At 57.1% G+C, this 23,544-nt stretch overlaps 1 protein-coding gene across 1 annotated transcript; it reads right to left on the bottom strand.

Moving 5' to 3' along the window:
- Window positions 1-15: 15 nt before the first annotated feature.
- Window positions 16-22,693, bottom strand: TRPV1 (transient receptor potential cation channel subfamily V member 1). Its single transcript, XM_074307660.1, has 16 exons — window positions 22,616-22,693; window positions 19,011-19,336; window positions 18,529-18,695; window positions 18,290-18,442; window positions 18,036-18,176; window positions 13,443-13,741; window positions 13,090-13,269; window positions 12,284-12,442; window positions 11,976-12,071; window positions 11,610-11,680; window positions 10,284-10,449; window positions 8,469-8,535; window positions 7,989-8,305; window positions 4,941-5,068; window positions 1,385-1,500; window positions 16-706 (listed from the first exon to the last, which is right to left on the bottom strand). The coding sequence occupies exons 2-16, from the start codon at window positions 19,307-19,309 to the stop codon at window positions 534-536; spliced, it is 2,532 nt and encodes an 843-aa protein (XP_074163761.1). The 5' UTR covers window positions 19,310-19,336; window positions 22,616-22,693; the 3' UTR covers window positions 16-533.
- Window positions 22,694-23,544: the final 851 nt, after the last annotated feature.

Below are 23,544 nucleotides of genomic sequence, written 5' to 3'. Positions count from 1 at the left end.
ATCCTATATATTTATTTTATACACCTTTTATAAAGACAGGACTCAAGAAGGGTCTACAACAGAGAAAAGGGTCTGGGAGCCTTGGGGACGAGGGCCCGGAAGGCCAGGGACATGTTCCCTTCTGGCCTGAGGTGCTTGAGCGTGGGCACAAACACACAGCTGGGCGGCCCGCACGGGGCCGCTGGCTAAGAAGCGACTCGCCAAGCTGACGGTGCGGGGTCTGGCCAACGTGCGCAACCATCTCTGACTTCTGGGGGGCCGGCATGGAGAGGGGCTGCAAGCGAGGAGGGCCAGGAGCTGGGGGGTGAGCCGGGCAGCCTGAGGAGGGCCCCCTGCCCTCCCTCACCGCACAGCCGGTCCCCGATACCTCCCAGCGACTGTGCAGGCAGGGACCAGAGCAGCAGCAGCAGCAGCAGGGTGGGAAAAGTTCAGGGCCTCCCTGTTCCGCTCACTGAGCCACGAGACCAGAGGATGCTGGGCTGTGCAGGGAGAGTGGCCCGGGCAGCAGGGGAGCGGCGGGCCGACCAAGGTCATCACTGTGAGGGCAGTGCCAGAGGCTCTTTGAAGACCTCGGCATCTTCGGGCCTCAGGGACCCCGAGAAGGGTCTCAACTGTACTTCCTCGGGGGGGTTGGAGCGCCTGTCCCGGCTGGTCCCGTCCCTCAAAAGTGGAACCAGAGGAAAGTTCTTCCAGTGCTTCCCTGAAACTGAGGGGGAGAGGTCACTTAGGGCCCAAGTTCGGCAGAGGCCGGGGAGGGATCTCTGCCTTTGGGGAGCCGGGGACAGGGCCGCCCACTCCTCTGTGACATCCCGAGCTCCCTGCGCTCTGGTCTCTCCACCCTAACTCCCCAGGTACCTCGCAAGTCAATTCCTTGTGGCCTCCTTCCAGCCACCACTAAAGTGGGAGGCATAATCCCTGCCCCTCTGACCTCACTGCGCTTGTGAAGAAGGAAAAAGTGGGGCGCCAGCTGGGGGAGGGGTGGGGAGAAGGGGGCAGCAAACAGGCCCTCCATCTGACCGCTGACCATCGGCCAGATCTGCGGACCCGGCCCCCCGAGAGAGGAGGAAGGTCCCAAGTGACTGTTACACTGGACTGAGAATAAATCTTTTTCTTTCCTTGCTGGATTCCAGCTGGTCCCTTCCCCAGTCAGAGATCTCTGTCTCTCTTCTCCCCCTTCCCTTCTGGCCCCAGGGCAAGAACCCAGCTTATTGCCAAGCTGCTGCTTGGCCCAGGTCTGATTCAACTCGGTCCCTAAGAGTGGTCGGCACCTGCTGGAGAACCTGCCAGGGGGCACCCGCCTTGGCTGGGGAGGCCGTGGGGGGCACCCCAGAGAACCTGCCAGGGGATACCCGCCTCAGCCGGGTAACCTGCTGGGGACACCCACCTCGGCTGGAGCGTAAATTGAAACTCAAGGTACGCTTGATCCCTTCGCAGTTTCCGGGGTCCTCGTTGATGATACCCAGGTTGGTGTTCCAAGTGGTCCAATTGATCTCATCGACTCTGCAGAAAACCCAGGTAAGAGGCTCCTCTCACAGATCATTTTCCCTGCCCCTCCCTGGGTGGTTCGGTCTTCCCCTGCATTAAAGTGGAGATTCCCATCCTGGGCGGGTGCTGGGGAGGGGTCCAGAGGGCCATGGCAAAGGAGCCATCAGCTGGCTCCTGAGAGCGGTCCTGGCACAAACAGGCTGGGGTCTCTGCACCCCTGCTAGCTTCAACAGCCTGCACAGATAGCTGTTAGTACCCAGCTGCCTAGAATCAAGACTTGCAAAGGGAAAATCCTGCCCTATACAAATCACCAAGTGATGGGGTGTGCTGGGCACAGTGCCTGGCACATAGTAGATGCTTCTAAAGCCAGTAGATGGTTACTGATTGAAGTAGTGCCCCCTGCTTATCAGCAGCACTAGGCTTGGGAGTTGAGAAGACCCCAGTTTCTGGGATAAGAACTCACTATCTGACAAAAATTGCTGGGAAAACTGGAAAATTATATGGCAGAAAGTAGGCACTGACCAACATCTAGCACCCTGTACCAAGTTAAAGTTGAAATGGGCTCATGGTTTAAACCTAAAGGATGATACTATCAACAAATTAGGAGAGCAGGAGATAGTCCGCCTCTCAGACCTGTGGAGATCTGGGAATTTATGGCCAAAGAAGAACTAGAGAACATGATGAAATGCAAAATAGATCATTTTGATTATATTAAATTAAAAAGGGCTTATACAAACAAAACCAATGCAGCCAAGATTAGAAAGGAAATGGAAAGCTGGGAAAAGATTTTTTACAGTGTTTCTGATAAAGGTTTCATTTCTTTTTTTTTTTAACTATTATATTTCAAAGTTTAAAATGTTATTTATGACATCTTGCAACAGGTTTAATTGATGAGAAATCTGTCCATATTCAAACTCGGATAACTTTAAAAGAAAAAAAAAAACTTAATTGAACAGCAATCATATAAAATGGGCACTGAAAGACACCGTCATCCTCTCCACACAAAGATAGATTACTTTCTATATAGTCTAGCAAGCACATTTCCCATTTTGAATGGCTAATGATATACAATGAACATGAATTTTTATTTTAATTCAATCTAGAGGCCCAGAGGAGCTGGCTCTGAGCCGAGTGAGGAAGTCCCTCTGGATTTTCTCTCTCCTCTTAGAAAAGATACCCGGACAACATGTCACCATAATAACAAAGCAGGCTCACTCCTCCTCCCCCTGCTCTGCTTCAAGAGATAAGCAGGGGGCAGCTAGGTGGCACAGTGGATAGAGCACCAGCCCTGAATTCAGGAGGACCAAGTTCAAATGTGATCTCAGACACTTAACGCCTCCTAGCTGTGTGACCCTGGGCAAGTCACTTAATCCCAACCTCAGGGGAAAAAAAAGGGATAAGCAGCAGTTCTCATCGAAAGCCTATCCAACCAGCAAACTATGGCTAAGCTACTGCCAGAACATCAGCTCCACCAGCTTCCTGGACAATGAGAACTTACAGACTCGTTTCTAAAATAGATAGAAAACAGACTCAAATCTATAAGAGTACAAGTCTTTCCTCAATTGATAGATGGTCAGAGGGTATGAACACTTTTCAGATGAAGAAATTAAACCCATTTCTAGTTTTATGAAAAAAATGTACTAAATCACTATTGATCAAAGGAATGCAAATTAAGAACACTCTGAGGTACCACCTCACACCTCTCCCATTGGCTAAGATGTCAGGAAAAGATAGTGCCGAATGTTGGAGGGGATGTGGGAAAACTGAGACACTGATGCATTGTTGGTGGAGTTGTGAACTGATCCAACCATTCTAGAGGTCAACTTGGAAGTCTGACCAAAACTGTGCACACCCTTTGATCCAACAAGTGTCAATACTTGAGATCATAAAAAGGGATCATAAAAAGAGATTAAAAAACGGAAAGGGGCCCACGTGTGCAGAAGCGTTTGTGGCTGCCCTTTTGTAGTGGCAAAGAACTGGAAGCTGAGGGGACGCCCGGCAGCGGGAGAATGGCTGAACTAGTTATATGTGAACGTAACGGAATATTATTGTTCTCTAAGAAGCGACCAGCAGGATGGATACAGAGAGGCCTGGGGAGACAGGATGCTGAGTGAAATGAGCAGGACCAGGGGATTGCTGTACATGGCAACAACAAGATTATAAGAAGTTCAATTCACAGATGTCTGTGGCTCTCCTCAACAATGGGGACATTCAAGGCAGTTCCAACAGACTCAGGATGGAAAATCCAATCACATTAACAGAGAGACTATGGAGACCAAATGTGGATCGAAATAAAGTGTTTTCACCTTTTTGTTGGTTTTTCTCTTTTTTTTTTTCTTCCCCTTTTTGTCTGATTTTTCTTAGATAACATGATAAATGTGGAAATATGGAAATGTGTTGAAAAGGATTGCACATGTGTGGCCTCTGTCAGATGGCTGCTGCCTTGGGAGGGGGTCGGTAAGGGAGGAGGGAGGAGAATTTAGAATATAAGGCTTTACAAAAATGAATGCTAAAAACTATCTGTACATTATTTGGAAAAATAAAATACTCCAATCACTCTGACATCTGATGGATCTCTGTCTCTCTCACTGTCTCTCTGTCTCTGACTCTCTCTCTGTGTGTGTCTCTGTCTCCCTGTGTCTCTGTCTCTTTCTCACTGTCTCTGTCTCTGTCTCTGTCTCTCTCTCTTTGTCTCTCTGTCTCTGTCTCTCTCTCTCTCTGTCTGTCTTTGTCTCTCTGTCTCTGTCTCTGTCTCTCTCTGTCTCTGTCTCTTTCTCACTGTCTCTCTCTCTCTCTCTCTCTCTCTGTCTTTGTCTCTCTGTCTCTGTCTTTTTCTCACTGTCTCTCTCTCTGTGTCTCTGTCTCTCTCTGTCTCTGTCTTTCTATCTCTGTCTCTTTCTCACTATCTCTCTTTCTCACTATCTCTGTCTGTCTCTGTCTCTGTCTCTGTCTCTGTCTCTCTGTCTGTCTCTCTCTCTCTGTCTCTGTCTCTTTCTCTCTCTCTCTCTCTCTCTCTCTCTCTCTCTCTCTCTCTCTCTCTTGTCTCTCTGTCTCTGTCTCTCTCTCTCTGTCTGTCTTTGTCTCTCTGTCTCTGTCTCTGTCTCTCTCTGTCTCTGTCTCTTTCTCACTGTCTCTCTCTCTCTCTCTCTCTGTCTTTGTCTCTCTGTCTCTGTCTCTTTCTCACTGTCTCTCTCTCTCTGTCTCTGTCTCTCTCTGTCTCTGTCTTTCTATCTCTGTCTCTTTCTCACTATCTCTCTTTCTCACTATCTCTGTCTGTCTCTGTCTCTGTCTCTGTCTCTCTGTCTCTGTCTCTCTGTCTCTGTCTCTCTCTCTCTCTCTCTCTCTCTCTCTCTCTCTCTCTCTCTCTCTCCCTCTCTGTCTCCCTTCTCCCCTTCCCTCTCCCCCTTCCCCCTCCATCCCCCCACGGTTGGGCCAGCCCCTCACCCCGGGCTCACCGAAAGCACCACCTGAAGTCCTCCCTGCCATCGGGTGTGTAGCCCACCTGCACTAGCTTCCCTGACCGGAAGGCCTTCCTCATGCAGTTCAGGAAGCTCTTCTCCGTGTCCAGGATGGTGATGGCTCTCTGTGGGGAGACAAAGAAGGGGGAGGGTCCTAAGGAGCTCAACCCAAGGCTGGGCCTGGAGCAGCCCCTGACACCACCTGGCCTGGGCAGCAAGACCCCCGGGCCCTCCTGTTGGGTCACAGGCAGCCTGGGGCAGGATGGGGAGCGGGTGATGTGGGGGGTTTGGAGCAGGAGGGGGCTGGAATTGGGGCAGGGGGAGGGCAGCCACGCTTCTCCTTGGTGAAGAAAAGGAAGAGCACAGCCTCCCCAGGGCTGCCCCCGTCTCCCGCCAGGCCTTGGGTCTTGGTCTCTGCCCAGATGATCAGGAGGTGCTGGGGCCATCCCTGAACCTTCCTCTCAGCATCTAGCTCTTCCTTATTCTCCTTGGCCCAGAGCCCCCCCCCCCTCCTCAAGGGCACCTGCCCTGATGGCAGCAGCCTGCCAGGTCTGGCCCACAATGCTTAGTGCTGGCCCCCCCACACACACTCACACACACACACACACACACACACACTCACACACATACACTCACACTCACAGACACACACACACTCTCATACACTCTCACACGCATTCTCACACTCACACACACACTCACACATACACACACACTCACACACAATCACACTCACACATACACACTCACACATTCACACTCACTCACAAACACACCCACTCTCACACTCACACACACTCACAAACACACACTCACGCACACATACAAACACACTCACACACATACACTCACACACACAGACACACACACACTCTCATACACTCACACTCACACACACACACACTCTCACACACACACACACTCACAAACACACACACACACATACACTCACACACACTCACAGACACACACACACTCTCATACACTCACACTCACACACACACCCACTCTCACACACACACACTCACAAACACACACACACATACAAACACACTCACACACATACACTCACACACACACTCACAGACACACACATACTCTCATACACTCTCACACGCATTCTCACACTCACACATACACACTCACACATTCACACTCACTTACAAACACACCCACTCTCACACTCACAAACACACACTCACACACACACACAAACACACTCACACACATACACTCACACACACACTCAGATATAAACACTCTCATACACTCTCACACGCATTCTCACACTCACACATACACACACACACTCACCCACTCTCACACACTCACACACACACTCTCACACACATTCTCACACTCACACACACTCACACTCACACATTCACACTCACTCACAAACACACCCACTCTCACACTCACAAACACACACTCACGCACACATACAAACACACTCACACACATACACTCACACACACTCACAGACACACACACTCTCATACACTCACACACTCACACACACACTCACTCTCACACACTCACACACACTCACAAACACACTCACACACATACACTCACACACACACTCACAGGCACACACATACTCTCATACACTCTCACACGCATTCTCACACTCACACACACACTCACACTCACACACACACACTCACACATTCACACTCACTCACAAACACACCCACTCTCACACTCACAAACACACACACACACATACAAACACACTCACACACATACACTCACACACACACTCACACTCACACACACTCACACATACACACTCACTCACAAACATACCCACTCTCACACTCACAAACACACACTCACACACATACAAACACACTCACACACACACTCACAGATACACACACTCTCATACACTCTCACACGCATTCTCACACTCACACATACACACCCACTCTCACACACTCTCACACACTCACACACACTCACACACACTCACACTCACACATACACACTCACACATTCACATCACTTACAAACACACCCACTCTCACACTCACACACACTCACGCACACATACAAACACACTCACACACATACACTCACACACACTCACAGACACACACACACTCTCATACACTCACACACTCACACACACACCCACTCTCACACACTCACACACACTCACAAACACACACACACACATACAGACACACTCACACACATACACTCACACACACACTCACAGACACACACATACTCTCATACACTCTCACACGCATTCTCACACTCACACATTCACACTCACTCACAAACACACCCACTCACACTCACAAACACACACTCACACACACATACAAACACACTCACACACATACACTCACACACACACTCACAGATACACACACTCTCATACACTCTCACACGCATTCTCACACTCACACACATACACTCACACACACACTCACAGACACACACATACTCTCATACACTCTCACATGCATTCTCACACTCACACTCACAGACACACATACACACTCACATTCACACTCACATTCACACTCACTCACAAACACACCCACTCTCACACTCACAAACACACACTCACACACACATACAAACACACTCACACACACACACACTCTCACACACTCACACACATACTTAAATACTCTCACACACTCACATATACACACTCACATACACACACTCACACACACTCACACACTCACACACACTTACACACACTCTCACACACATACTTAAATACTCTCACACACTCACATATACACACTCACATACACACACTCACACACACTCACACATACACTCACACACTCTCACACACACACTCACACACACTCACAGACACTCACAGACACACACTCTCATACACTCTCACACACATTCTCACACACTCACACACACATACACTGACACACTCACAAACACACCCACTCTCACACACTCATACACACTCACAAACACACACTCACACTCACACACACTCACATACACACACTCTCTCTCACACACACACACACACACACACACACACACACACACCTGGAGCTTCCAGATGTTCTTGCTCTCCTGGGCAATCTTGTTGACGGTCTCCCCCATGAGGGCGATGAGCATGTTGAGCAGCAGGATGTAAGTCAGGATGACGTAGGACAGCAGCAGGATGATGAAGACGGCCTTGAAGTCGTAGTTCTCGGTGAACTCCAGGTCCCCCATGCCGATGGTAAACTTGAAGAGCTCCAGGCAGGTGGAGTACAGGCTGTTGTAGGAGCTGGTGCAGGGCTTGCAGCTGGGGAAGCGCCGCCCCCCGTGGCACGAAGTTTCCGTCTCATTCTTTCTGTCCTCGATCAGCGTCACGACCGCTGAGGGGCCCGCGGGGAGTCAGGGGCCGGGGCTGGACCCCGGTGCCCAAGACCTCCTGCAGCGGGACCGGCCTTCTCCCCACGCCCACGCGGACCTGGCCTTCCCTTCCCCGCGCTGGGACCCCCGCGCCAGCCCCCCAGAGCCCCCCGGACCTCTGCGCACCTGTGGAAAATCCAAGCAGGAAGACGATGTAGACAAACATAAAGCGGCACAGGTCTCTCAAGATCATCTGCAAGAAGAGGGGGCTCTGCTCAGAGTGGACCCCTGGCCTAGAAGGTGCCTGCCCAGGTTCTGAGTCAACTTTGTCCTGTCTCCCGGGATGCCAGCAGCGGAACAATCTACCTGCTGTCGCTCCCTCTTGGGGAGACCCTGCGATGCCCGCAAGACGCTGGCCATTTTCAGGAGTCTGAGCCCCCTGCCCCCCAGGCAGAGCCAAGGTTCCTCCTTATCTCCCAGCAGGAGCATCAGCTGGATGCAGCGTGTGGTGAAGAGCCAGATGGTTCTGCTGGAACCGGCCAGGCCCAACACTGCGTTGTCATTGCTTCCGGGGGCTTCCCTAAATGCCCACGAGAAGGGCCCTTCAGGGGCGCTGGGGCCCCTCTGCTGCCTCAGGCCCTCCAAGGAGACCCTGCCGGCTGCTGGGCACCCCGGGCAGGGAAGCTCCCCGCATTTGGGCGGAGGCCGGGCTCTCGCTCTTACCCGGCACCCATTAGTCTCTAGCCAAGCCAAACCTTTGGCGGCTGGGACCAAGGCAGGCTCCTGGAGATTTCAGGGCAAAGAATGAAGGAGAATGATGGTCCTCTCTCCTGGGAGGCGGGAGCCGGGAGGGGGGAGCGGGGTGGGAGCCGGGAGGGGGGGAGCAGAGCGGGAGCCGCTTCCCTCGGAGGGTCTTCAGGGTCCTTGGTCTCCCCACTCCAGCGGGCAGGGGGACTTCTCACCAGTTTCAGTCTCCTCCCTCCCTCCTTCCCTCCCTCGGCCTCCAGCCTGAGCTAACTCCCAGGGCTGCAGGCGCCTCCGGCCCAGACCCAGGCCCTGCCCAGACTTCCCGGCCAGCCGGACTGAGATGTCCGTGGCCGAGCCCCGCTGCTCGTTGTGACTGGCGGTCAGGTGCAGCAGAGGCAGTGACTCTCCCAGAATGCTGAGTGGGCTTTGAGTCCAGCATCTCGCACTCCTTTCCCCTCTAAGTCTGAGCCCTTCTCGCTGCTCTCTAATTAACAATGACCGCTAGTCCTTGCATAGCACCCACAGCGAGCCGGCGCCTGGTCCCGACAATAACCCAGGGAGGGAGGTACTGCTATTGTCCCCATTGTACGGAGGAGGAAACAGAGGCAGGTAGAGTGACCCGCCCAAGGTCACACAACTGGGGCATATCTGAGGCTGGCTTGGGTCTGGGAGGCACCCCCCTCCTCCCCCAGTCCAGCCCTGGTTACTTTTCAGCCTGGAGAAGGCTGGTCTCCAGCCGTCCCTTCTCCAATCCGCTTTCTGCTACCCAGGACAGAGTCGGGGGCCCCTGAGAGGGCCCGGCGGGGACCCACCAGGCGGCCTCCGCGTCCCTCTGTGGCCGCTCCTGACCTCCTTCACCTCGCTGCCCCCTCCACTAATTAAAACTAATGAACTTGGGCTCCTCAAAGCCGGCTCTGTTGTCTGTCTTGGCGCCTGGTGCTGACACAGTGTGGGCGCCTAATAAATGCTTCTTGGCTAACGAACTCCTGAGGCTGTAAATGTCATCATGGAATGACTGGGGACACTGTTCCCACCTTGGGGCGGGCTCGCTGACATCGCCTTCGCTTGTTCTGATCCAATAAGGTTGGAGGAGAGGACCTGGACCTTGGGTCTGCTTACCCATGGCCCCTGGGGCTCCAAGGAGGGGAGTTGCTCCTCCCAGAGAGCTCTCCCCCCCCCCCACCGGGGCAGGCGGCCACAGGTCCAGGACCGGCAGCGTGGGCTGAACAAGCGGCAGGGCTGCCACGCACCCACCTTCTCAATCATGACGGAGTAGATGCCCATCTGCTGAAAGCCTCGGGTGTAGTAGAGCATGTTGGTCCAGCCCATCGCCAGGGAGAACACCATGAAGGCCACGTACTCCTTGTAGTGGCTGAAGTACAGCGCCACCGAGATCAGCAGGAACAGGGACTGGACAAAGCTGCAACGAAAGACACGGGCCGGCAGCTTCGGAGGGAGCCCCGCCGAGGGGCGGGAAAGCCCACAGAGGGGCTTTGTCTCCGGAGGCCCTGTCCAAAGCACGGGCCCAGCCCGAACGGGCCCACGGGACCCGCAGGGACAGCCTCACCTGTCTTAGTAGCTCCGGCACGATTCAGGGGCCTGCTGGTCTTTCCCCAGCCCCCCACCCCATGCTCGGCCCCTTTCCCCAGAGCAAGTCCAGGAGCCATCAGCACTCCACGAGGGGCTGATGGAGACACAGAAAGAAGATTCCACAAGCAGAAAACCCATGTTCTAATCCGGGTGCTGTTCTATGACTGCAGAAATAGAACCGAGAGTGGCCCAAGGGCACCGGTTCTGCTGAAACCCAGCGGGCTGGGTCAGAGCCAGAGAGAGGAAGCCAAAGGTTCCCTCCTTCCCCGCAAACAGAGAGTCGCTTGTGCCTTTGGCTGACAATGCCCTCAATCTCACTGGCCGGGCTCTGGGCCGGCCCGGATCCTGGGGGACGTGGGCCCGGGCCTGGCGGGTCCGCACAAAGCACATCCATAGCTGACATTTTGGTCACAAGGGCGGGCCATCCTTCGGGCTCCTGCTGGATTCTGGGCAAGCTCCCTGAGGTCAGAGATCATGGACAGCATCCCAGAGCTACAGGGGCCAGAAGTGGGCCCAGATGGGCCCAGAGCCTCTGCACCCGACCTAGGCCCTGCCCACCCACAGTTCCGAGGAGAAACTGCTTGCTCCCCTGCTCGGCGGTCCCTGCGGGAGGCTGAGGACAATGTTTGCTCCCTATGCTCTCTGGAGGTGACCGGGGAAGGGGCTCAGATGCCTTCCTTTGCCACTGTGGGCAAGACCTGTTCTGTGAGCTCAGCACCGGGGGGCTGCTCTATCACCTTGGCTGCCGTGTACCCCCTCCCCATCACCCCGGGGCCTCTGGGAGGAGCAATGTGACCTCAGGGGTCAGCCCAGGCCCAGGAGGAGCTGAGCTCGCCTTTGAACTCTGAAGCAGACCGGGAGCACCTCCTCTGCCCTACTGGGCTTGAGAGAGGCTGGGGGGGAAGGGGTCAGCCGGAGGCTGCTGGGCCCAAAGGGAAGCGCCCCGTGGCCTTGGGTCTCTCCCCACGGGGACCCTGGGCCAGGACTCACAAGAGCACCTCACTGTAGCTGTCCACAAACAGAGTCTTGAGGGAAGGCCTCCGGTGCAGAAAGTACTGGATCTGCGGGGCACAGAGACGGAGCAGTCGCCCTTGGACGGCAGCCTCCCCCATCCCAGCTGCCTCTGCAGAGCGCAGAGCCAGCGCTTTCCCCGACACGGGGAGCCAGAGCCTCCTGCTCGGGTGGGCCGCCCGCGCCCCTGCAGTCCCCCCATCCGGCGCTCAGACTGGCGCGCTCCCCCTGCTCTCCCCCACCTCCGGCTGGCGCAAGCCCTCTATGGCCAGCACCTTCCCCCATCCCTGGGCAGCTGCGGGCCAAGGCCCTCAGACGCATTCGGGGGCAGGAGGTAATACTGACCCCTCGGAAAAAGAAGTAAATCCCCCCCAGGACCGACAGCAGTTCTCCTGTGACGCGGAAACAGGCGCCGATGGTGTAGTCGAATTTAAAGGGAGGCTGTGAGATGAGGGGGGGCGAGGCGTCGGTGAGGCTCGCGGGGAGGCCAGGCCGGGGCACGCTTCGGACCAGCCCTTCGCCCCCTCGGGAGCCGCAGGAGCGGCGTGCGCCAGGACCCCCGGGCAGCACCTGGCTGCCGCCGACCCTGGGCCCCCACGGTACCAAGCCCTTCGCCCACGCAGGCAGCACCTGGCCCCCCGCCCCCAGCGTACCCGGTCTCCCACAGGCCGGTAGTAAGCAGCACACGTGAAGATGACCATGTACACAGAGTAGACGAAGAAGTTGAAGTAGAAGATGCGCTTCACAAAGCGGTCCCACTTGTCCTGCAGGAGCCGGTTCAGGGGCTCGACCAGCAGCATGTCGTGGCGGTTCTGGGGGGCAGGGGCAGAAGGGGCTCAGCCAGCTCCCGGCCCGGGCAGAGGCCAGAGCTCAGAGACCCCGGGGCCACCTCCCCCCACTTAGGGAAACTGAGGGCAGGGCAGGGAGGGCGAGCGCTCTTTCTTCTACCCCCATGTTCCCCTCCACCCAGCGAGGCCGACCTCCTGCCCGGCCCTGGACTAGCAGCTCCGGCCTTCTCTCCCATCCCCCAGGCCTGGAGTGCTCTCCCTCCTCCCTCCGACTCCTGACCTCTCCCAACCCCAATCCCCCCTCCTACAGGAAGCCCCCCACCGCCCCTAGTGCCGGGCCCAGAGCCGGGGCTCCCGCCTCCCTCTTTGGAGAGGAAACTCCCTGAGAGCCGCCGGCCTTCGCCTGGCACGCAGTGGCTGCTTCACACCCTTCCTCAGGGCCCCGCCCCTGTCCTGCCCAGGCCCCGCCCCCGGGCCCCCTGTCCTGCCCAGGCCCCGCCCCCGGGCCCCCTGTCCTGCCCAAGCCCCGCCTCCGGGCCCCCTGTCCTGCCCAGGCCCCGCCCCCGGGCCCCCTGTCCTGCCCAAGCCCCGCCTCCGGGCCCCCTGTCCTGCCCAGGCCCCGCCCCCGGACTCCCTGTCCTGCCCAGGCCCCGCCCCAGCCTCGCACTCACGGGGGTCTCGCTGCTGCTGTAGGCGATCACCTCCAGCACAGAGTTCTTCTCGCAGGTGTCGATGCAGGACAGGTCGTAGAGGGACGAGTGCACGGGCCCGTAGGCCCACTCGGTGAACTTGCGCGACAGGTGCCTGCACTCGGGCTCCTGGATCTCTCGGCGGAGAATGTAGGCCAGGACCTGGCGCCGAGGAGCGGGCGCGTCACCTCCCAGGCGCGGTGGGAAGGCCGGGGAGGCCCGGTCCGCAGAGGGAGCGGCTCCCCGCGGCCGGGCCGGACCTCCAGCGCCCCCCTCCCCTCCCCGCGGCCGGGCCGGACCTCCAGCGCCCCCCCCCCCCCGCGGCCCCCGCCTACCCCGATCTTGCCGCTCTTGGCGGCCAGCGCCAGCGGCGTGAGCCCCTTCTTGTTGGTGACCTCCTCCAGCTTCAGCGCGGGCTGGCTCTTGGCCCCCAGGATGAGCAGCTCGTTGTACATGCTGGTCACGAACTTGGTGTTCTCGGCCGTGTTGTCCGCCACCTCCACGAGCGCGTGCAGGACCGTGTTGCCCACCGAGTCCTTGGCCTGGATGTCGGCCGCCTGGTGCGGGTTGTGGAGCAGGTACTGCACGATGGCCAGCTGGTTGGTGCAGGCCGCCAGGCTCAGGGGCAGCTCACCTGGGGGCCGGGCAGCGGGGAATCAGGCGCGCCGGAGCCCCCCCCCCAGCGCCCGCCCTCCCGGGCTGCCCGGCAGCCCTGGGGAGAGGTCTGGGGGAGCCACGCCCCTCTCACCCCAACGCCCGGCCTTCCAGGGGGCTCCCGGGCAGAAGCAAACCCGGCTGGGGGCCGTGGCCACAACCCACCCCTCTACTAAAGGAAGGGCAAAGAGGGGCCCATCCCAGGGCTGTGGGGGAGGGGCTGTGCTGGGCCCTGGAGATCAGCCCCCAGCCGCAGGGAGCTTACCATGGAATGTGGGACACAGACACAAATACTGGCGGTGAGATGGGAAGAGGGGAGGGAACACCCACTTATTGAGCTCCGACTGTGTACCAGGCACCGCGGAATCATTTTACAAATTTAATGTAAGGTAGAAGGAGCCGAGTACAACAGGGCAGCTGGAAGGGTCAAGAAGAGTCTGAGGAGGGAGCACCTGAGGTGGGGGAGGGAGAGGATGGGCCATGAATAAACCGTGGGGGGCAGAGAAAGTAAGCCCCAAGACCTCTGGGAGAACCAGGGGGCTGGAACATACTCCACATAAAAGGGGGAAAGGAGAACCAAGACAAGGAAGGACGGATGAAGTCACCCCACGAGGGCTTTGAAGGCCTGAAAAAAACAGAAATAATAGCTAGATTTGTAGATGGATGGATGGATGGATGGATGGATGGATGGATGGATGGATGGATGGATGGATAGATGATTGATAGGTAGACAGGTGAATGGATGGATAGATTGGTAGGTACATAGGTAGAACAAACGTGAATTTCGGGTTAGGGTTAGGGTGATATTTTCTAGACATTGTAATAAGTGCGAGGCGCACTAACACAAACCAGCCAGCCAGTCCCTGCCCTATCGATGAGATGATTTGTTTCTGGATTCAAAAATAATCAGGGAATCAGATTAGATGCCCAACATGCAGGAGAAAACAAAGTGTTCAACAAACCTCCCCCCCCCACACACTATGCTGTAAGGAATCATGACTTGGTAAAAAGAGCGGGGAAAACTGGACAGCATTCTAGCAGACGTCTCATAGCAAAGATGCAGAAAAACTCCATCTGGACACATTGTCAGCAAATTAAAAAAGCAAGAAATGAACCTTCAGATCTATGGAACAGAAAGAGTCCATGACTAAGCAGTAGAGAGAATAACAGGAAATCAAACGAACAATTTGGAGCCCGTAAAATGAAAGCGTTTGCTCACATCTGATGAAAGAGTAAACCACTAGTCCGGAGGACTGATCCGAGATGATGGGAACGAGAATCCCGTTTCTGGACGTGGCCCACCTGGGAATTTGTCTTGCTGGGTTATTTTGCAGGGTTCTACCCGGTTGTCATGTTGTCTTTTCCATGGGATGGGGGGTAGTTGCAAAGAGAGATGATCAATGCTTGTGAAGATCAATCAGCCAATTTTTTTAAAAAAGAAAAATATACACAAAAAGATGGTTTTCATGCTAAAGAGCAATTCTAGCAGGAAAAGTGACTGCGTCAAGGGGGCCCTGAGACCAGAGAGGCCCTGCTTTGGAACTAGTGGCCGAGCAAGAAAAAGCAAAAGGTGGTTTCAAGGGCAAGGGGAAAGAACAAGCATTTATTAAATGTCTACTACATGCCAGGCGCTGGAAGAACTTTACAATGATTATCTCATTGTTCCTCACGACAGCCCTCGGAGGAGACGTTATTCCCATTGTGCAGATGAGGGCACTGAGGCAGTCACCCAGCTAAGCTAAGTGTCTGAAGCCAGGTGGGAAGCACCCCGGGCACCGCTCCATCCAGCTGGCGCTGGGGCCACAGGGAGCCAGCATGATGTGGACCCAGGCTCTCTTCTTCAGTTGGCAAGGGGCCACGGGCAATTGGGCACGTGAGGACATGTGCAGAGCTGTCCCTGAGGGGGAGGGCAGGGGCTCCCCGGGAAGGGCAGACTGCACAAGGCAAAAAGTGGAGACAGAAAAACCATTGTCCAGGCTTTGGTGGAAATTGGTTCGGAACCAGGGCCGGGGCAGCAGGGTAAGCGGGCAGGAGGAAGGACGGAGGTGGAGCAGCAGGACCTGGTCATCGGCCCCACGGGGGGAGGAGAGGGGAAAGGGAGAGAACAAGGAGTTCTCAAACCCAGGGGACCAGAAGGATGGAGCGCAGTCAATCTGCTGGAAAGACAGGAGTTAAGGGGAGAGGCAGGTTTTGGGGACGTGAGGAGCCATATGGAGGGAATCGAGCCAAAGGTCTAGCCTCAGGAAGGCACCACAGCTAAGGAGCAGAAGGGGAGGAGAGGAGGCCAAAGGAGCGTCAGAGAGCAGGAGAGTCGCTACAGGGCAGGGAGCACTCAGTAGGGCCACATGCCGCAAAGGCCGGGGACGCAGTCTCTTGCCCTCCTGGCTCCCTAGATCAGGAATGTGAGGTGCAAGAAAGTGAGAGCCACTGGAGGGGAGTAAAGGGGGCAGAAGAACACTGAAAAGGTGGGAGCAGGCTCCAGTATGAACCGCCCTGAGGCAAACCAAGGATCCTCATAGCTCCCTACTTGGAGCCTGTGGGGTATCTGCAGGGCTCCCCCTCCCTCCTCCCTGCAGTGTTCTCCCTCTCTCCCTGCAGCGCTTCCCCCCTAACTGCAGCAGCTCCCTTCCCTCCCTATCCTTCCCTGCTTTCCTGGTGTCCTCCCATCTCAGCTCAAACCCTGCTCTCTACAAGAAGGTTCCTTTTCATCCTTCCCTTGGATTTCCTACCCCTGGGCCGGCCAGACTCGTTCATCCATTTTCTCCCCATTACCTGGCTGTTCCTTGGGTCCAGGGCCAGGGTCTGTGTCCCCAGGGGCACCCCACGGGTGCCTCCTCAGCATCCCTGCCTGAGTGACCGGAGGCTACCAGAAACCTCAGTCTGAAGCAGCTTTAGCAAACGGTGGCCACGGAAACCAGGTGGCAGACAGCTGAGGGGAATGGGGAGGTCCCCACTGGGAGCCTGGGCAGGACGCGGCTCAAGTGGAGTTCCTGCGCTGTCCCTTTCCTGTCCCCAGCCCTGCTCTCTCTTGCCAGCAGAACAACTGGTTTTCAGGGAGCACACGGCCCTGGCAGGAGCCTGGGAGGGCGATGGGGAGGCACTGGGCCCGTGCACGAAGGCTGGGCCCGGCCACCTCCACGGGGACAGCAGGGACGAAGAACAGAGCTGAGCCCCGGAAGTCAGGGATTCCCAGCCTTCAAGCAAGGGACCTGGCTGGCCCCCAGCGATCAAAGAAAAGTTAGGAAAGAGGGGTGCCGTGGGATTCTCAGGGACCTTCTTTCTCCTCAGTAGCTCAGGGTCAGAAAACCAAGTGTCCCCAAAGGTCTAGGAACCTTCGAGTGGACTCCCCCCAGGGGAGGATGGTGACTCCTTGAAGAACAAGAGCACCCCCAGCTTTCTCTAGACACTGGCAAGCTAAGCATGCCATACATATGAACTCAATGTGTCCTTACTGCTTATTGGTTCAAGAATGATCTGCCCTTTGGATGGTAGCAAAGAATTGGAAGCCTAAGGAGTCCCCATTGCCAAGAGAGTGGGAATCCAAAGGGAGCCCCACATTGGGGGTGGGAATCCAAGGGGAGCCCCACATTGGGGGTGGGAATCCAAGGGGAGCCCCACATTGGGGGTGGGAATCCAAGGGGAGCCCCACATTGGGGGTGGGAATCCAAGGGGAGCCCCACATTGGGGGTGGGAATCCAAGGGGAGCCCCACATTGGGGGTGGGAATCCAAGGGGAGCCCCACATTGGGGGTGGGAATCCAAGGGGAGCCCCACATTGGGGGTGGGAATCCAAGGGGAGCCCCTCATTGGGGGTGGGAATCCAAGGGGAGCCCCACATTGGGGGTGGGAATCCAAGGGGAGCCCCACATTGGGGGTGGGAATCCAAGGGGAGCCCCACATTGGGGGTGGGAATCCAAGGGCCCTCCCAGATTGGAGGGTGGATGAATAAGTCATGGTGCATGCATGTCATGGGCTATTATGCACGGTAGGGAATGACCACCAGGAGGGACCCTGAGGAGCAGGAGCTGCTGCCAAGGGGTGTGAGCAGAGCCAAGAGAGGGCCAGGCCAAACGGGGATAAGGACATAAGGGGGCAAGAGGCAGGAGAGGAGCCCTTGGGAGCTCCTGCAAGGGAGGGGTGGAGGAACATGGCGGGGGCATCTCTATCATGGCGGCTCCTTCTCCAGGAGCGGAGGAGTGCAGGGAAAGGCGCCTGATGAGAAAACAAAAGAATCACTAGAAATTTCACAAAAGAACCTTCGTGCCTTCTGCTCACCAAAGTAAAAGCCGGTCCTCCCTTTGGTTTTCTTAAAGAAGTCTCCGTGGGCCGCGGCGTGGACGTCGGCGCCGTTTTCCACCAGGAGGGTCACCAGAGCCATGTTCCGCCGCTCGATGGCGATGTGCAGAGCCGTCTGGCCTGGGCGGGGCCACGAGGACCGCGTCAGTGACTTGGGAGCCGGCCGTCTGGGCCAGGGCGCTCTCAGGGAGCAGGAAGGCCGGGCCCAGGGGTCCCTCCCTCGTCCCTCTCACCCTTGTAGTAGCTGTCTGTGTAGCTGGCGTTCACGAACTCCTTCAGGTTGCCAGTCTGCCTGGCGATGTCCAGCAGGAGGGGGATGGTCTCGTTCTTGCCGTTCTGGAGGTTCAGCATGGCTTTGAGCAGGCAGCTCTTCCCGGTCTCTGGGTCTAGGACACCAGCAGAGGGCCATCGTTGGCCCGCGGCACCGGGGGACCCTTCCCTTCCCGGGTGTGGATTCGGGGGTGCCGGTTACCTTTGAACTCGCTGTCGGTGAGCTTCTTCAGGCTGCGCTGGAGGTAGACCAGCAGGTCCCGGAGCTCCTCACAGCTGCCCTGGGCTACGGCCTCGAAGATCTTCTTGCGATCGTAGAGCCTGAGGGATTTTTCCGAGTGGGAGATGGTGGGATCCTGAGGCGGCTGCCTGCGGTGGAGACGGGCAGAGACACCGAGGGAGTGCAGGGGCCCTCGCCCACCCTCCCGCGTCAGCGTGCAAGTCCCACCCAGCTGGTCCAGTGGATTCTGAAGGTTCCCTAAACGACCCGGGGCTGAGACCGCTCCCTTCAGAGTGTAAAAGGCCCCATATATTAGTCCTATTTCAGTTAAAAGAGGCAACTGCGAGTGCCGTGGAACATCCCGGAGTGCACGTGGAGGCCCCGAGGTCCGGGGCAGCTGAGCGCAAAGGCCCCAGGGTTCCAGGGGGACACGGGGGCCATGGGGGGCTGGGATGGACACTTACTGCCCAGACTGCTCATCACTCGGAGGCCTTTCCACCATGGGGCTGAGCTGAATGACGGGGCACGGGGCTGGCTCCCCTTCTTGATGGGAGTCCATCGCCGAAGCCTCGTCCGAATGGCAGCGGCCCAAGAGGCGGCCCCTGCTCCGGCTCCGGCTCTGGGCTGTGGAGAAGGCGTGGCTCTTGGGGGCCGGGGGCTTAGGGGCCGGGGCCTTGTCAGGGGTCCCCGGGCAGGGCAGGCCGGGACTTTGTTCCCGCGGCTCATCGGGGATCTCCGCCTCGTCCGTGCTCGACTTGTTCATCTTTGCCAGGGCTCCCAAGTCAGACTGCTGGGAAACCAAGGAGGAACTCAGCCTCTGAACCCTGTGCCAGCCCAGTCACCACCATCATGGTTGGCATCTTGTGTGGGGACGCCAGGAAACAGGATCCCCATGTAACAAAGGAGGAAACAGGCTTCCAGATGGCACAACATGGTCCCAAAGGAGGCTCCTATCGTTCTTTGTCCTTCCCACCCCTGGCACCTCAGTCCCCCTCCTGGCCCGTGAAAACTCAGGCTGGGGGCAGTGGGACGGGGCATTCTCCCTGGGTCTCGGGAATGACTGGTGGTCACCTTGGGCGGCCCACGAGGAGCCAAAGGTCAGTTTCTGTCCCACTTCTCATTGCTCCTTTCACTGATTTGTAGAAGGGAACGAGAAGACCAGGCTAGGATGTTGCTTGTTTCCTGGCTACTCCCGGAAACCAGAAGAGGGAAAGGGCCAGAAGAGCGGGGGGCTGTGCCCCAAGTCCGAGGCCTCCCCTGGAGCCAGGCTCCTGAGACGCTCTCCCGCCATTGTCCCGCAGTTTGGTCAGAGGCGGAACCCTGGGCGGCGGGCTTACGATGTGCTTGGTCTCTCCCAGGGCCAACACTCGGGGGACACACACCAGATTCAGCCTTTAGCCCAGGGGTCCCTGGCACATGAGAGGCGCTGCATGAATGCCGATTGGTCAATAGCAACAAACTGAAGTCACCTGGGAAAATGTTGCCTCTTTCACTGCCTCTCTTGCATCTCAATCATCAACAAGCATTTATTAAGTAGTGGCCCGGGTCTGGCACAGTGCGAGGCATGGGGGGGACAAGGACTGAAAAAAACGAGCCCCCCGGGGCTCTCGAGGAACTCAGACTCTGTCAGGGGAAACAATGTATACCCAGAGGAGTCTGAATGTGGCCTGGTCAGGGAAATCAAGTCAGGACACTCTGCTACACTGAGGGACTCCAGGCTAAGCGTGAACGGTCCCACAACTGACGTCGGGGCGAGCACCGAGTGTGTTCAGATCGACTGAGGAAACCTGGCTACTCTGCGGTCCGTAAAAAGCCTCAAAGATGGCCCCTGGTTCCTGGTCTGAACTAAGATTGTTCCAGAGATTGGGTCAGGCTCCCCATCACGCCGTACCACAGGCCGGAGGAGCACCGGCAACCTTTGCAGGGCCCAGACGAGCTGGGCTCCCTGAGTTCCCACCAGCATTTTAGCAGCCCCTCAGAGCAGCTGATGGCCCGGTAGGCCTTGGGAACTCAGGTGTGGCCACGTGACCAGCTTCTGGCAAAGAAGCTACATCGTGCCTAAAGGGAAGTTCTTGCACCTCAGCCCACAAAGGGGAGAAGAGGACGTCTAGCGCTCGAGAACTGCGGTGGATCCCTCCGCCCCCTGCCCTCGAGTTAGAGCCCACCTTCCCCTGGACTCTGAACCTATGAGCACGTGTGTCCCATACTGAGGGAGCGGGATGTTTTGTATCGTGCCATCCGAGTGAACACTTCTCTCCAAACCAAATTGTGTCTGCCTCAGGGCATGAAAATCATCTGGGGATCGTTGGGGGCAACCCCCCGGGGGCTCGTGAGCTGCAGCAAACCTGGGAAAGAGGCTCAGTCTTCTGAGGGAGTCCATCCCTGAGGATGGAGCTGCTTTCAGTTGACCAGGAAAATAATTCAGTGTGTGAAGGGGTGTGTGTGTGTGTGTGTGTGTGTGTGTGTGTGTGTGTGTGTGTGTCTAAGTGTGAGTCTGTGAGTGTGTCTGTGAGTGAGTGTGAGTGTGAGAATCTGTGTGATTCTGAGCGTGTGTCTGAGTGTGTGTGAATTTGTGAGTGTGTATGTGAGTCTATGAATGTGTGTGTCTGAGTGTGTCTGTGAGTGTGTGTGAATCTGTGTGAGTGTGTGTGTTGGTGAGTGTGTGAGTGAGTGTGTGTCTGAGTGTGTGTCTGTGAATCTGTGTGAGTGTGAGTGTGTCTGAGTGTGAGTGTGTCTAAGTGTCTGTGAGTGTATGTGTGAGTGAGTGTCTAAGTCTGTGAGTGTGTGAGTGTGTGCCTGAGTGTGTGTGTGAGTGTCTGAGTGTGAGTGTGTCTGTGTCTGTGAGTGTGTGCCTGAGTGTGAGTGTGAGTGTGTCTGTGTGTCTGTGAGTGTGTGCCTGAGTGTGAGTGTGAGTGTGTCTGTGTGTCTGTGAGTGTGTGCCTGAGTGTGAGTGTGAGTGTGTCTGTGTGTCTGTGAGTGTGTGCCTGAGTGTGAGTGTGAGTGTGTCTGTGTGTCTGTGAGTGTGTGCCTGAGTGTGAGTGTGAGTGTGTCTGTGTGTCTGTGAGTGTGTGCCTGAGTGTGAGTGTGTCTGAGTGTGAGTGTGTCTAAGTGTCTGTGAGTGTATGTGTGAGTGAGTGTCTAAGTCTGTGAGTGTGTGAGTGTGTGCCTGAGTGTGAGTGTGTGTGTGAGAGTGAGTGTGCATATGTGTACTGTGTGTATGTGTGCATGTTGTGTGTGTGGAGTGGAGTCAGGGGAGGGGAGGGCAAGTTAACATCTGGAGCTTTTCCTGTGGCAGCTGCTGGAAGCATCCCGGTGCTCCCAGATCCAGGCCCCTTGGACTTGACCAATCCTGATTCTGCCATTTCTTGCCGGGTGACCTTAGGGGGCAGAGGTGCTTGGGGATTTTCCACCCACTCTCCAGGAGGCACAACTACCTTTCTCCAAACACTGGGGCTCTAAGACCCGGCTGGCCTCCTCTGGATGCTGTCCAGCATCCCAGCCAAAATGCGGCCTCAGAAGCGGGCAGGGCCGGCCGTGGGCACTAATGGTGTGGTCAGAGCCTGCTGCCTCCCTCTCCCATGTGGACATTTTCATCTCTTGGCAGAGTCTGTGCACGTAGCCACAAAGCCTCCTTGCCTGCTGGCCCCTGGCCTGGCAATGACCACCGCTTCTCCCAGCCTGGCCGGGCCGGGTCCGTCCCTGGGAACCTTGGGAGTTGGTGCTACACTGTCATGTATCGGCAAGATCTGCGGGCCTGTGATAGGGGCTGCAGAAGCCTCCCGGCTCTCCTTCCTGCCTCCAGGGAACCGAGGGCCTGGCCAGGCAGAGGCCAGGGACACCCGGAGGATGCCAGGGAGCCACAGAGGTGGCCTGGGAAGCCCGTGTCTCAGCCGTGGGTGAGCTGGGGCAGCCCGGCCAATGCGGACCCTTGTATGGTGGTTTCCAAGATAATGAGTGCCCTGTCTCTGACAGTGTGCAAGCAGAGCCTGGTCAGGGTCCCCGGAGCACAGCCTCTGAAGTCCCAAGGCCGACCAGCTTCGTGGGGAGACAGAGCAGGGGCGGCACTTACCCAAACGGCCTTTAGATCCCGTCCCAGGGCAGCCAATCAGAGCCGAGAATCTGGCAGCTTCATGCACGGGGCCCTGGAAGAAAAGCACCTCCGTTAATTGTGCTGTGACGCAGCTCCCAGGCACAGTGGCCGGCCGGAGGGCCGGGGGTTGAGTGCCCCCTAGTCCCCCCCCAAGCCATTGCCAAGACTGCCAGGCCCAGAGAAGGTGCTCTGAGGGGTGGCCAGCAGTCCCTGGGAGTTCTCCCGGTCAGTGAGACCACAAGCCAGACCAAAAGCAAATGAGAGACAGAGACGCAGGCGAGAGCCCGAAGCCCGGAGCCGGAGGCGGCGGCAGCCGAGAGGTCAGGGGGTGGAGGGGGGGGCAGAGCTGCCCGCCACCCCACAGACTCCTTAGGCTTCCAGTTTCCTAGAACTGGGGGGCCTCCAAAAAGGCCTTGAGGGCACAGGCCCCACACCCCCAACTCCATCCCTCCCAGGAGGGGAGGACTCCCCTCCCTCTGCCCAGCTCACATCATGGGGGGGGGCTGGCAGGGAGGTCCATGGTCTGCTGGAGCCCAGGGCTCTCTCCCCGAGCGCTGTTCCACAGGAGCCCCAGCTGGTGCGCACTGACTCCCCCACGTGACGTAGGGAGGTGCCAGGCCAGACCAGGCTCTTGGGGACCCGAGCTTCCCGAAACAGCCTGGCCAGAGCAGTAGCACCCAGCCGTGGAGGACGGGCACAGGTTGGGGGGTCCCAGTCACGGTGGCCTGGGAGGGCCAAGGGGGCGGTCAGCACCTCGCCCACAGAATTCTACTCCTGGGAGGGGCTTCAGACACCTGCTGGGCCAGGGCCTTCATCTTCCGAATCTCAGTTTCCTCCTGAGACCCTGATGGGAGGGAGATTGCCCAGGGTCACAGCAACCCAGATCCCCTTACCTTAATGCAGGGCCC

The sequence above is a fragment of the Sminthopsis crassicaudata genome, chromosome 3 (genome assembly GCF_048593235.1).
Source record: "Sminthopsis crassicaudata isolate SCR6 chromosome 3, ASM4859323v1, whole genome shotgun sequence".
Classification (NCBI taxonomy): domain Eukaryota; kingdom Metazoa; phylum Chordata; class Mammalia; order Dasyuromorphia; family Dasyuridae; genus Sminthopsis; species Sminthopsis crassicaudata.
This window is presented reverse-complemented; position numbering and strand designations above follow the sequence as displayed.

Excerpts from the sequence above, each read along its gene's own strand:
- TRPV1 (XM_074307660.1), bottom strand. The coding sequence starts at position 19,309 with ATGAACAAGTCGAGCACGGACGAGGCGGAGATCCCCGATGAGCCGCGG. Across the intron at positions 12,443-13,089 it reads ACAGCAGCAGCGAGACCCCC|AACCGCCACGACATGCTGCT; the intron begins GTGAGTGCGAGG and ends CCTGCCCCCCAG. Across the intron at positions 5,069-7,988 it reads AGAACATCTGGAAGCTCCAG|AGAGCCATCACCATCCTGGA; the intron begins GTGTGTGTGTGT and ends GTCTCCCCACAG.